Here is an 11,719-nt window from a genome sequence, read left to right on the forward strand (position 1 = left end):
TTACTCACAATTATGTTCCATTTGGGGCATTAATCTGCTAGTTATTTTTAAAGCAAATTTCTGTCTAATACTTATATAAGTATTCTTTCCAAAATATTTATATATACATTTGATTCATTTAAATGACAGAGAACTGTGTTGCAACATTCTAAAAAAAAAAAAAGGAAATGTCTTGGGATTGTTTTAATTTCAACCTGCACATTGGTCTGACACACACAGATCAGAGCATTTCATACAGGGATTAACAAAGGCAGAATTTATTGTGTGTCCCAAAAGAAGCTGCTCTGATTATTCAGGCAGATTTTTTTTTAAAGTTCTTATAAAACCTGCAGATGTAACATACCCTCTTCAAGGGCACCCCCATCTCTCATACATCTGGTAGGCACACAACACAGGGTTTCTGCTATGCCTTCCCCCTGACCATGGAACTAACTCCCTGCTGAGGCATGGGAGTTTGACATGACTATTACTGAAAAATCTGGAGTTCAGTTGCTTCAGTATAGTTGGTGTATCCACATCTACAGCTACCACAATTATACCACATAGTAATATGAAACCTGTCTTTAGACTGAGTTGTGGCTTCTTCATATATTGAAAAATATATGTATAATCCACTTCTGTGCCATCTGGTTAGCTCCTTGCTCAAGCAGAGTTTTGTATTACAACATCAAAAGAAGCACCCTAGTAGTTTTGACAAGTGGATCAGAGCAGAAGAGCCAGCAGAGCAAGCAGGGACAGCAGCAGACAATACAAGTCAGAGGAATTCAGAGGCTCATATGTGCCAGCTGATTTGTTTTCTCTATGATGCCTACATATAGTTGCAGAGATTACTATTTTAAAAGAAAATATTTGATTATACGATTCCAGAAACAATTGAAAAGCTAAAGGATGGTGTTGTATGTATACGTACACTGTAAAGCAGATTGTAAGCAGGTGAAAAGCACATTTATAAGGAAATCTTGATACCAATCAACTTACCTCACATAAAGGAGGATTTTTTAAAAAACAGATTATGGAACTATTATACAGTCAACATTTTATTATTTTACTTGTACTGTGACTAGCTGTGTGTTAATATAAAATAATGGCAATACAGTTTTGTGTTTTGAGTTCTTTTAACAGTTGCCTCCAACCTGAGCACTCATGAGCTGTAGTATTTTAGCAAGCGCTCATCTGTTGGTTTCAGAATTTTCTTTTCTGGCATGTTTACCACCCAACCTGGAGCAAGGCCAAAGAAAATCTGTCTGGGGTCCTTGCGTGTGCTCAGCATTTGGAAGAGTTCATCTTTCGTAATATCTGGTAAGACATAACCATATTTCTTGGAAAGCTCTAGTCTTGCTTCTGAAATCTCCGATGGATCAGCCAGGTAACCACGATTATTAGGATCTGTATAGTAACGGACAAGATTCTCAGGAGGAAGCATTCGCTTTGGAATAGGCTTGCCTTGTAGGAAAAAGGGCACTGGCTTGCAAAGAATACCTATGTGCAAAGTAATGGAACAAAAAAATACAGTATTAGCTAATCTGGCATTTGTGATTTCATTGTCGAAAGGTGGGTGTAGTATGAATATTGTGTTCTTTAGCTTACATCCTGCTGCTGAGGGAGGAATAGGGCCTTCTCTGTGGTGGCTCCCCATATATGCAACACCCTTCCCTTGGAGGCAAGACTGACATAGTCATAGGATTCTAAGCGGATTTTAAGCACTGGCTGAAGACCAGGCCTTCTAGGCCTTTGGAGACCAGCTACAAATTGATAGATGTTGTCAGCTCCTCTGATTATATGGTTATAAATTGGATTGAAATTATTGATTGAATGTTAATGTTGTAATGCTTTGGTGTTTGACTGTAAACCTCCCTAGGTCATAACTGATGTTGAGGGTGGTTTAGAAATAAATATTTTAATTTTAATGTGCCCCAAACCATATACACCTGCTATACTAACACAGGAACACCACAGGGATGCGTACTTAGTCCGCTCCTTTATATTCTCTACACGTACGATTGTGTCGCTGCTCACCCTAGTAATAGGGTTGTCAAATTTGCAGATGACACAACCGTGATTGGGCTCATCTCTGAAAGGGAGGGTGAAACGGACTATAGAGATGAGGTGGAGCGGCTGACAGAGTGGTGCAGAGCTAACAACTTGCTCATAAATACAAGGAAGACAAAGGAGCTTGTGGTGGACTTCAGGAGACAGAAGAGCAATGTCCAGCCACTTCTGATTGATGGGGTCTGTGTGGAGAGGGTAACAACGTTCAGATTTTTGGGTATTGAATTACAAGAGGATCTGTCCTGGAGTGTCAACACAAGGGGGCTTGTGAAGAAGGCGCAGCAGAGACTGTACTTTTTAAGAATACTAAGGAAAAACCATCTTCCGCAGAAACTGCTGCTTGCCTTCTATCACTGTGCCATTGAGAGCGTGCTCACTTATGGCTTATGTGTGTGGTACGGAAGCTGTACTACCCAGGACAGGATGGTGTTGTGCAGAGTTGTTAAGGCAGCAGAGAGCATTGTTGGCTGCCCACTCTCCACCTTAGAGCAGATTTATGCCACAAGGTGCCATAGGAAGGCACTGGACATAGTAAAAGATCCATCGCATCCTGGTCACTGTCTCTTCGAGCTCCTGCCGTCGGGACGGAGATACCGGACGATGATGACAAGAACGAGCCGTCTCAAGAACAGCTTCTTCTCCAGAGCGATCTCGGCCCTGAATGGGAAACCTGGACTTTGAAGTCATCTAATCTTCCTTGCTGTATTATATTATATTGTTTTAATTAGTGTTTTTATAGTTGTTTTGATTTTAAATGGAGTGCCCTATCTGGGTGGATGGAGCAGCCAAGTAATTTCGTTGTCCCTGAGAGGGGGCAATGACAATAAAGATATTATTATTTATTATTATTATTTATTATACCTCTAGTGGGGAAATCTCTTATGAATGACATTCAAAATTCAGAATTAATCTGGAAAAGGTCCACTTAACTTATTTGGGCCCATTAGGTTTACACAACAGCAGATTTCTGTATTGAATTCATCTATAGCAATTAGAGGATATGAAGTCAAGCACCGAGAATATGAAGTCTGTTCCCTTTATTTTCCATAGGGAAACTGGCCAAACTGCCTGCATGACGGTGAACACACTGAAGCAGAATCCAGACAAGACTGAGTTACTGGTGGCAAATGGGCCACTTGATCTGCATATGGGGAAATATGCCTGTGCTGGAGAAGGAATCACACTCCTCTCCATAGCTTGCAAGTACTTCTATTGCCAAAGCAACAGTTTTAAACAGGGGTGGATTGTTCTCCAGCACTCGCTGACAAATCTACTGCACCCATTTGTGATAAAATGGGTTTAGCCCCTGTCTTATGCACCCTATTAATGTCTCAAGTAGTTTACCACATTGTGCTGTACATAGAACAGCCTTTGAAAACATTTTTTATTTTAATGAAATGCAGACGGTTGGACCAGACCACAGAGTTCATAAAGCACTAATCCGGGATGACCTTAATTGGCTATCCATTTGTTTCTGGTCTAAATTTGGATAATTTTTTTATCTTTAAAGCCATAAACAGTCTGGGTCCAGGGTACTGTAATGCCTTCTCATCAAAAGCAATGTTAACTTTAGGTAATGTCCTCAGTAGTGACATTTGACAGGGCTGAGGAAGATCCTGTTCCCCAACCCTACTAATAGCTTAAGTAGCTGCCTACATAGAACTTGTCTTCACATAAAGCAATCACATAAATCTACAGGACCGAAAGGGCAAAAAGTGCAGTAGGCAAGACCTTTTTGCAGTAGTTACTTTTCCTAAAGCAAAAGGACAGCACAGGAAGGGAAGCACCTGGAATTCTATTATGGAGGCACAATAGACTAAATCCAGGAGTTCATTTGAATGAGGAATGGTCTCTGATTTGCAAGCAATCAAAACACATGAAGTGAAAGGTTGATGGGGGGGAGGAGCAATAGAGACCCTCGTGCAATTTTAACACCAGTTTATTTAAAGACATGCTGTTGAGGAAAGCATGCAGTGCCAGTGCCAGGTTTAGGAAGGGTCCATGGGCAAGATGTGCTCAGTCAGCCCACCTTGTAAGCTAACATATCTGTGTTGCTTACAAGCCACCTATAACAACCATTTCCAGACAGATAACTGCCGGCATTCATTTGCCCTCTTCTTTTGGGCTCAGCCTGCATGACTGTTCAGAGGCCAAGAAAAGTACTGCTCCTTCCTCGTCTTGTTCCAGCTGCTGCTCACTCAAGCAGCAAGAGAAAGGCGACAGAGCACCAGGGGCAGGGGGATCCATGTCTTCTGAATGAGCTCCCTAACAAGATGCAGGCCTAAGAATGCCAACCCTTTACACCAGCCCAGCTAAAATGACAGGTGAAATTCTGCTCATAGCTCATTTCTGCGTTTTGTTGTTGCTGAAAAATGCAAGGGTTGCCCTCAAGAACCATCTAAAAGACTAGCTGTATATGCTGATAAAGAGCTGCAATGAAAATAAACACTGAAACAGAAAATACTGAACACTTGGACAGACAGAGGCAGTGAGAATTCTTACCCACACTCCTTGGATCATAGAAGGCTGTAGTAATAACGCCACCATTTTTTTCAATAGCAGCAATGGCGAGTTCAGATGCTATCTGCACTTCAATATTAATTTTTGCTGCAAATGTATCGGCACCCTACAAGTTCACATGAAGAGTGGTTAGGTCACATAAAGATCAATAGGCTCATATTATTCAGCTATCATGCTCTATAAGAATTGAAAACCTTTTCTAGCTCTCAGACGTTCAAGTGTATGGAATATAACATAATTTTATCACTCTTCATCAAAAGAGAGCAAAGGATACCTTATATTGGTATCCAAACCAGTGTAACTCAAACAGAAAGAAATTTTCTCATCCCTTCTTCCACTCTGTATCCCTTCAAAAATCCTCTCCTGAGAGTTGGGGATTTGTCTTGAGAAACATGGGGCAGGCTCTGAGCTGCTGTTTTGTGGAGCCCAGTTGAAAATATGAAATAGCAATCCTGCTGCACTCAAGATTGATGTTCAGTAGGGTTCACCACTTCCTTTCATAATTAGAATCACAGAAATTATTTAGCATTTGCCATTACAACTGAATGTAGAATTTCATCAAAAACATCTCTATATAAAAAAGACTGAAAACCTATTCGCTTTGAACTATTCACACCAGCAAGTCAAGCTGACAGGATGCAACATTTGCTTTCACAGAAGTAGCTGTAAGACTAGAAAAAATCATTTGGCTGCTTTCTTCTGCTATTTAAAAGTAGACTCCTTTGACATACAACAAACCGATTTTGAAATTCTCTGGAGTTTCAAAAGCAGATTGCTTTTGCAAATCCAAAATGCCATATGGCCCAGGAATGAGTTGCATCTTTGGACTTTGAATTTATTTTTATAACGTTCACCCACTTTGCTGCATTCATCTCTGGAATCTATGTTACAGTTAAAAAACCTGTGTGCAAGACCTGACAACACCAAGAATTTTGTTCAAACATCTCCTACTCACCAAACTAGGATTTAACTTTCATCTATTTTTCCATGCTTTCCATTGTTAAAATAATCTGATTTAAGAATGTGTCTTACCCAGCAAAACAAAACCAAGCAATCTGATAATGTATACTGCTCTCTAGTGGAGTGATACTTACTTGTCTTCAGCTATTAAAACAAAAACAAAACAACAGAACATGCCCAAAAGTAAATGGCTTAAAATATCATGCATTACAGACCTACCTCCTCCACAAGTTGGATACCATAATCTCTTTTGAGTGGCTGTATTGTTACACCTCTGGCATTTACCAGCTGCGTGAGGTCTATTGGTTGTGTGGGGTCAACTCTACCTAAATCAATCAGGTACTGTAGCCTTTTGAGAGTGAGAGGCGGATACTGGCGCCTGAGGCTGTACAAAGGAAAACTGTTTTAGAGTTTCAGAACTAATGAGAATATACAAAGCACAAAATGCACTGCAAAGCTCCTCCTGTGAAAGTCTCACTGAAGTGAGTGAAATCTGCTCTACTACTGGATTAAGTGCAAAGGGTGCAACCCAAGATATCCATCACAGAGATGTTGCTGGACTATAGTACCTTCAATCCCACACTACTGAAAATCCTACAACTTCTGGGAAGTACCAGGTTCCCTATCCCAATCATACCTGGAAAGCAATCCCACCAAATGTTATCATTGTTGTGGTTTTTAAAAAAATAAAAACATATTGGTTGCAATGAGGCATGAGGGAAGGGCTGCGTGAACTGGGGTGGAGAGATTCTCACTCCATACACACTATCTCTTGCATGAACAAGATAGGTTTTCCGGACCATGGATGGTCTCCGCACATGCCAAATATTCACATACAGTGGTACCTCGGGTTAAGTACTTAATTCGTTCCAGAGGTCCGTTCTTAACCTGAAACTGTTCTTAACCTGAAGGACCACTTTAGCTAATGGGGCTTCCCGCTGCCACCGCACCACCGGAGCATTTCTGTTCTCATCCTGAAGCAAAGTTCTTAACCCAAGATACTATTTCTGGGTTAGCAGAGTCTGTAACCTGAAGCGTATGTAACCCGAGGTACCACTGTACTGTCATAGAACTTTTGCTTCTTGTTCCTTCCTTATAATAGGATTCCAATCTACTTTTATCATGTTGCTGATAGCATTATTAACAGTGTTCCTTGACTCTAGCTGCAACAGATTCAGCTGTGCACCAACTGATCTCACTTCTGTACACAACCAAGTACAGTGCCAGATTAAAACTGAGTAGAGTTCTGCTGTTGAGTGCAATGCACAACCTCATCATCTGTTATGACTGGCGCATCAAGACACCCCCTACTTCTATCTAGGCACCTCAGGTCTGATTTGGGATTTGAGAATGGTGGAACAAATAGTAATTTGAATCAAAAGAGCATTTTGCTAATCCTCTTTCCTCTGTGAGAGGCTGGAAAAATAAATCATTAGTTTCTTTTTCATTTCTCAACAATTTAGGCGCAGACGTGAAAAATCTTTGTTCTGCCTTACCTTCTTAAATATATGCATGTGTTTTAAACAGAAGCACTTTTAAGTTTTTCTACATGTCTGCATGTAGTGATACTGTACCATGGTTTACTTTAAAAAGACCCCCCCCAAAAAAATGTAAAATACACTGGGCTACATCCAAGTATGTTATACTCAGAGTAGACTCATGAAATTAATGGACCTAAAATTGTGGTGTGTATTGATTTTGAAAGCTGATCCAGCTACTAACAATGGCCCCAATCTGTGTCCTTCAACTACACCAGTCTGGAGATGGTGCAGCAAAAATAATTTAAATTACCTCCTGCCCCCACCTTCTGTCTTCACTGTCACAACTGGAGGGCTCTGGATGCAGCAGTCCACCCCACTGTTCCCAGCTAGGAGTTTGGATTGTGCTTTCAATAAATGTTGACTACATACATTATAAAAAGAAAATGATCATGGAAGCAAACTTACTGGTGACCTTTATTGTAGCCATATTTTGGAATAACTAGATAAAATGGAGTTTGGCCTCCTTCAAAGCCTAATCGAGGACGAGTTCCTCTTTTCCATTGGCTTCTGTGAGTTGTTTTCCTCCATTGAGACTTTTCACGCCGACTCTTTTCCTAAAGGAAATAGTCAAACATCAGTTTGTTACATAATACATATTCAGTTTATTTGTGAAAGAGTTCTGTGACACAGGTACCCCCCTTAAAAAAATATCATAGAAGATTGTACAACCTTGTGCTCACATACTTGGGAAAAAATCCCCAATGAATACATTGATACTTAATACTGAGTAAGCATGTATAGGAAATAAGGTCTGACTTTTCGGAACATACCACAAAATAAAACCCCATTAATTTGCATAATCCACAGCAAGATGAATGGTGTAGAAAAGTGAGTAGGAAAGAGGCAGAGGTATGGAAGCTGTCAGATAATAGTCTAAAAATAAATTCCACAACTTGTAATGGGTTCCCTGCTACATACAGAAAAAATGACTGATGGTTATTCCACAAATCATGCTTCCTACTGGAAAAGCTCCAGCCCTTGCAGCAAAAAGTCCCATGGCATTAAAAAGACAAACTAGCATATTGTGACATAAGATTTTGTGAGCAAGAGATTATTTCCATCTTATGGTATCAGCTTACTTTTAAAGTACAGTCATACCTCGGGTTGAATGTGCTTCAGGTTGAGTGTGTTCGGGTTGTGTTTTGCGGCAACCCGGAAGTAACGGAGCACGCTACTTCCGGGTTTCGCCACCCGCGCAAACGCTAAAATGATGTAACACGCATGTGCAGAAGCGGCAAAATGCGACCCGCACATACGCTGTCGCATCTTGCGTTCCGTTCAGGATGCAAATAGGGCTCCGGAACGGATCCTGTTCACATCCCGAGGTACCACTGTATATCGTTCCTTGTGCATACAGACTAATTCAATTCGTTTCTACTAGGTTCTATATAAAATGTCAAGCAATTGGAATAGAGAATTTTGCATCATGAATGCAGTATAAATTACACTTCACCTTTTCAATTAAAAAAATAAAATCATTCCTCCCCAGATTTCATACATTCTAACTACTTTAACTACTCTCTCATAAGAGCCACACCATACATTTAAAGCACGCCCGACCACTGAATCCTGGGAAGTGTAGCTTACCCCTCAGAGTTATAATTCCTATCAACCTTAACAAATTACAGCTCCTAGGATATGTGTGTGCTTTAAAAGTATAGTGTCTATGTAGCCTAGTGTTTCAGTATTTTTAGAATATGGGAATTGGACAAAATAGGGTAACAATGCTAAAAAACTATGACTGAAATATATGGGCATTAGACACTGCTCACAGCTTTTTAAATATTAGTGTTTGTGTGTGTGTGCGCGCGTATACATATACCTGTAAGATTTGTATATTACATATACCTCAGATGAAGAAGGCTCATTCCTAGTAAATATCATGCAGTATAAACTGAGCAGACTTTAAGATGCCATCGGGTTCTAGGGAAAATATTGTGTACTCAGATGCAATATGAGTGGGTCCAGTAAAAACATGCACACAGGCATCCTTTTGTCACCACCATCTGCAGAAAATGAAGTCACACAAGGGGGCCGCTTACGGGAAATAAGTTAAACGTGCCCCTCGTTTCTTCTGGGTCGCTTTAGAGACACCAGTGACCCTATCAAAAAAAGGGCAGGCGGCACTGAATAAGGGAGGGGAGGCAGGGAAAAACGCTTAGCAGCGCGGAGGCGGCCTAACGGTGCAGCGTCAAGCGAGGCAGCCGCGGGGCCAAGGCCTCCCTCCTCACCCGCCAGCTTCCAACTCACCCGACTCCGGGCGCCATCGTTCGGCCGTAGATTGGCGAGGCTGACCCTGGGCAAGGTCCGCAGTAGCTCCAAGGCCTTGGCGCGGCCCCCTCCGCCTCCCCCAGCCTGCGCTGCCATCGCTCCCCTGGCGCGAGCGAAGGGCAAGGAAAGCAGGAGGGAGGAAGCGGCGGCAATGCGGGAGGAGGAAGAGCCCAAGAGAGAGAACCAATCAGCAGGCTCTGCGCCGGCGCAGAAATACCTTCACCCCATGCTGTAGCTGTAGAGAAAAGAAAGATAAGAGAGGCACCTCTCTCGGTTCCTCGTTTTGTCTTGGTATCTCGCCCACCCTGTGGAACGCCCTCCCATCAGATGTCAAAGAAATAAACAACTATCTGACCTTTAGAAGACATCTGAAGGCAGCCCGGTTTAGGGAAGTATTTAACGACTGATGTTTTAATGTATTTTTAATCCCTTGTTGGAAGCTGCCCAGATGGCGGGGTATAAATAATAATAATAATAATAATAATAATAATAATAATAATCCATTGTTTTGAAAGAGGGGAAGCACAACGTGTCTGAATTCAATGGAATGGGCATCACATCTCAGTTTGAAGGACAACGGTTCCAGACTTCTCTTCTGTTGCAGGCGGAAGCACGCTGACACTGCTGCCAAATCACAGCTGCACTGCATTTGGATTTCTACATTTACTATATTCTGTGATCCGCCCTGAAACGAATTCAACAACAACAATAACACATTGTCTCCTGTAAAACAGCTGTCACTATCATTTATTTCATTTCTGAACCACAAGTGGTTCTAGGGTGGAGTACTTTAAATATAAAACCAAGCTAACCATTCCAGTGAAATCAGCAATGCAACTCCATTAAAAAATGAAAATAAAAAGTCAGTCATACCTCCTTACTACAAAATCAGTAGCCTCAGCTGAAATCCTTCCTAATGTCTACCCAGATGTAACCCCACTGGGCCTTCTCCCAGGTAAACAGCGGGGCCAGGGTGGTGGTGGTAGAATTACAGCCTTACTTCATCAAGAAACCACATAATTAAAAGCCTGGATGAAGAAATAAGTCTAGCTAGCAGCAAAAAAGCCAGCCAATGTTGGTGTCAGCTGGATTTCAAGAGGTGGGTGGTGTTTCAGAGCTCCACTGCTGTGAAGGCCCTTTCACCAGATGCAGAAAGGTACAATCTCACTCAAAGATGGTTTTATACCAATTTAACAGTCCTGAAGAGTAAGTTTACACTTGAAATGTTATTAATCCCACTTTTCTGTAGATGGGAAAGTATTCACTTATTTACAAATTTAACAAGCCAACCTTGCTCATTCTGCTGATTGGGCCCTGGATTTCTTCCACAAAACTTTGCCCTGAGTGCTGGGCACCAGCAAGCCCACCCAGAAGCAAGACTGCAATAAAGAACTTGTGCTCTTATTTTGTGTATGGGAGGGCCCCCTGGAATATCTTTGTATTTGCATGTTTCTAAACATTAAAAAACAGCCCTACAGTATACCCTGTGGAAGTGAGCTTAATCTGTAATGTGAAAGATTTCCCAAGTTTATTTTGATGCAATTTAGATGACTGCATACCAGCCTTAAGAAGCACTCTGCTTGGTAAATGTTTTTAAAATTTTCATTGAAGTTTGAAAAAAAAATTAAAATGTTCTGCAGTGCAAATTCTAATACAAATGCAGCTCCCTGTCTATTTATATGCTGCTCTTTAAAAACTAGAATTACTCTTATATAAAGACCAGAGTTTTAAAAAGAGGGAATTCAGGCTGTGTCCGGGCTGTTCTTTTTGTTGGTAGGACGGCAATATTCTGGATTTCAATGGCAGATTAAAGCTAAGACTTTTGGTTATGTTTTTCTGTACCTCTTATCTCTGAAGCTTTTTTGGTTTGCCTTTTCCATTTTCTTTTCGGACACTCTACAGCAGGTGCGGGGAAACCTGGAGGGGGGGAGGGGGACCTGACGGTAAACCTCCATAAATTGTTTGGACTACAACTCCCATAATTCCTGGCTGCGGGCCACGGAGTCGAAACCCCGTTCCCCATCCTTTTGAGAGAAGAAAACAAAAAGCGGCGGCAATAATATACTAGAAGCAGGCTGAGCAGAAGCCGTTGTGGTGCTTTTATTAATAAAAACAAACAAACCACCACCACCCGTGTGAGAATCCATCCCACAGCAACAGAGCAGGCGCTCGAGCGACCCGAAGAGGCCTACACGCTTTTGGGAGGGCCCCCCTTTTAACGGCCGCCCTCGCTTGCTGACGCCACACGCAAGAGAAAGGCACGCACGAGCGTGCGCTCGCTCGCCTCCGCTGACGTAGGTGGCGGGGAAGGCGGGCCCGGCCGAGCTTCCTCCCCGTTTTCTTCCTTCCAATCCGTTTCCCCGCCACGCCCGTTCCTC

General features: G+C 41.9%; 1 protein-coding gene across 1 annotated transcript; it reads right to left on the bottom strand.

The window, feature by feature from the left end:
- Positions 1-1,021: 1,021 nt before the first annotated feature.
- MRPL15 (mitochondrial ribosomal protein L15) lies at positions 1,022-11,602 on the bottom strand. Its single transcript, XM_083748045.1, has 6 exons — positions 11,534-11,602; positions 9,321-9,576; positions 7,476-7,624; positions 5,749-5,914; positions 4,552-4,675; positions 1,022-1,479 (listed from the first exon to the last, which is right to left on the bottom strand). The coding sequence occupies exons 2-6, from the start codon at positions 9,435-9,437 to the stop codon at positions 1,142-1,144; spliced, it is 894 nt and encodes a 297-aa protein (XP_083604171.1). The 5' UTR covers positions 9,438-9,576; positions 11,534-11,602; the 3' UTR covers positions 1,022-1,141.
- Positions 11,603-11,719: the final 117 nt, after the last annotated feature.

Source organism: Podarcis gaigeae (genome assembly GCF_964106915.1).
Source record: "Podarcis gaigeae genome assembly, chromosome: 7".
Classification (NCBI taxonomy): domain Eukaryota; kingdom Metazoa; phylum Chordata; class Lepidosauria; order Squamata; family Lacertidae; genus Podarcis; species Podarcis gaigeae.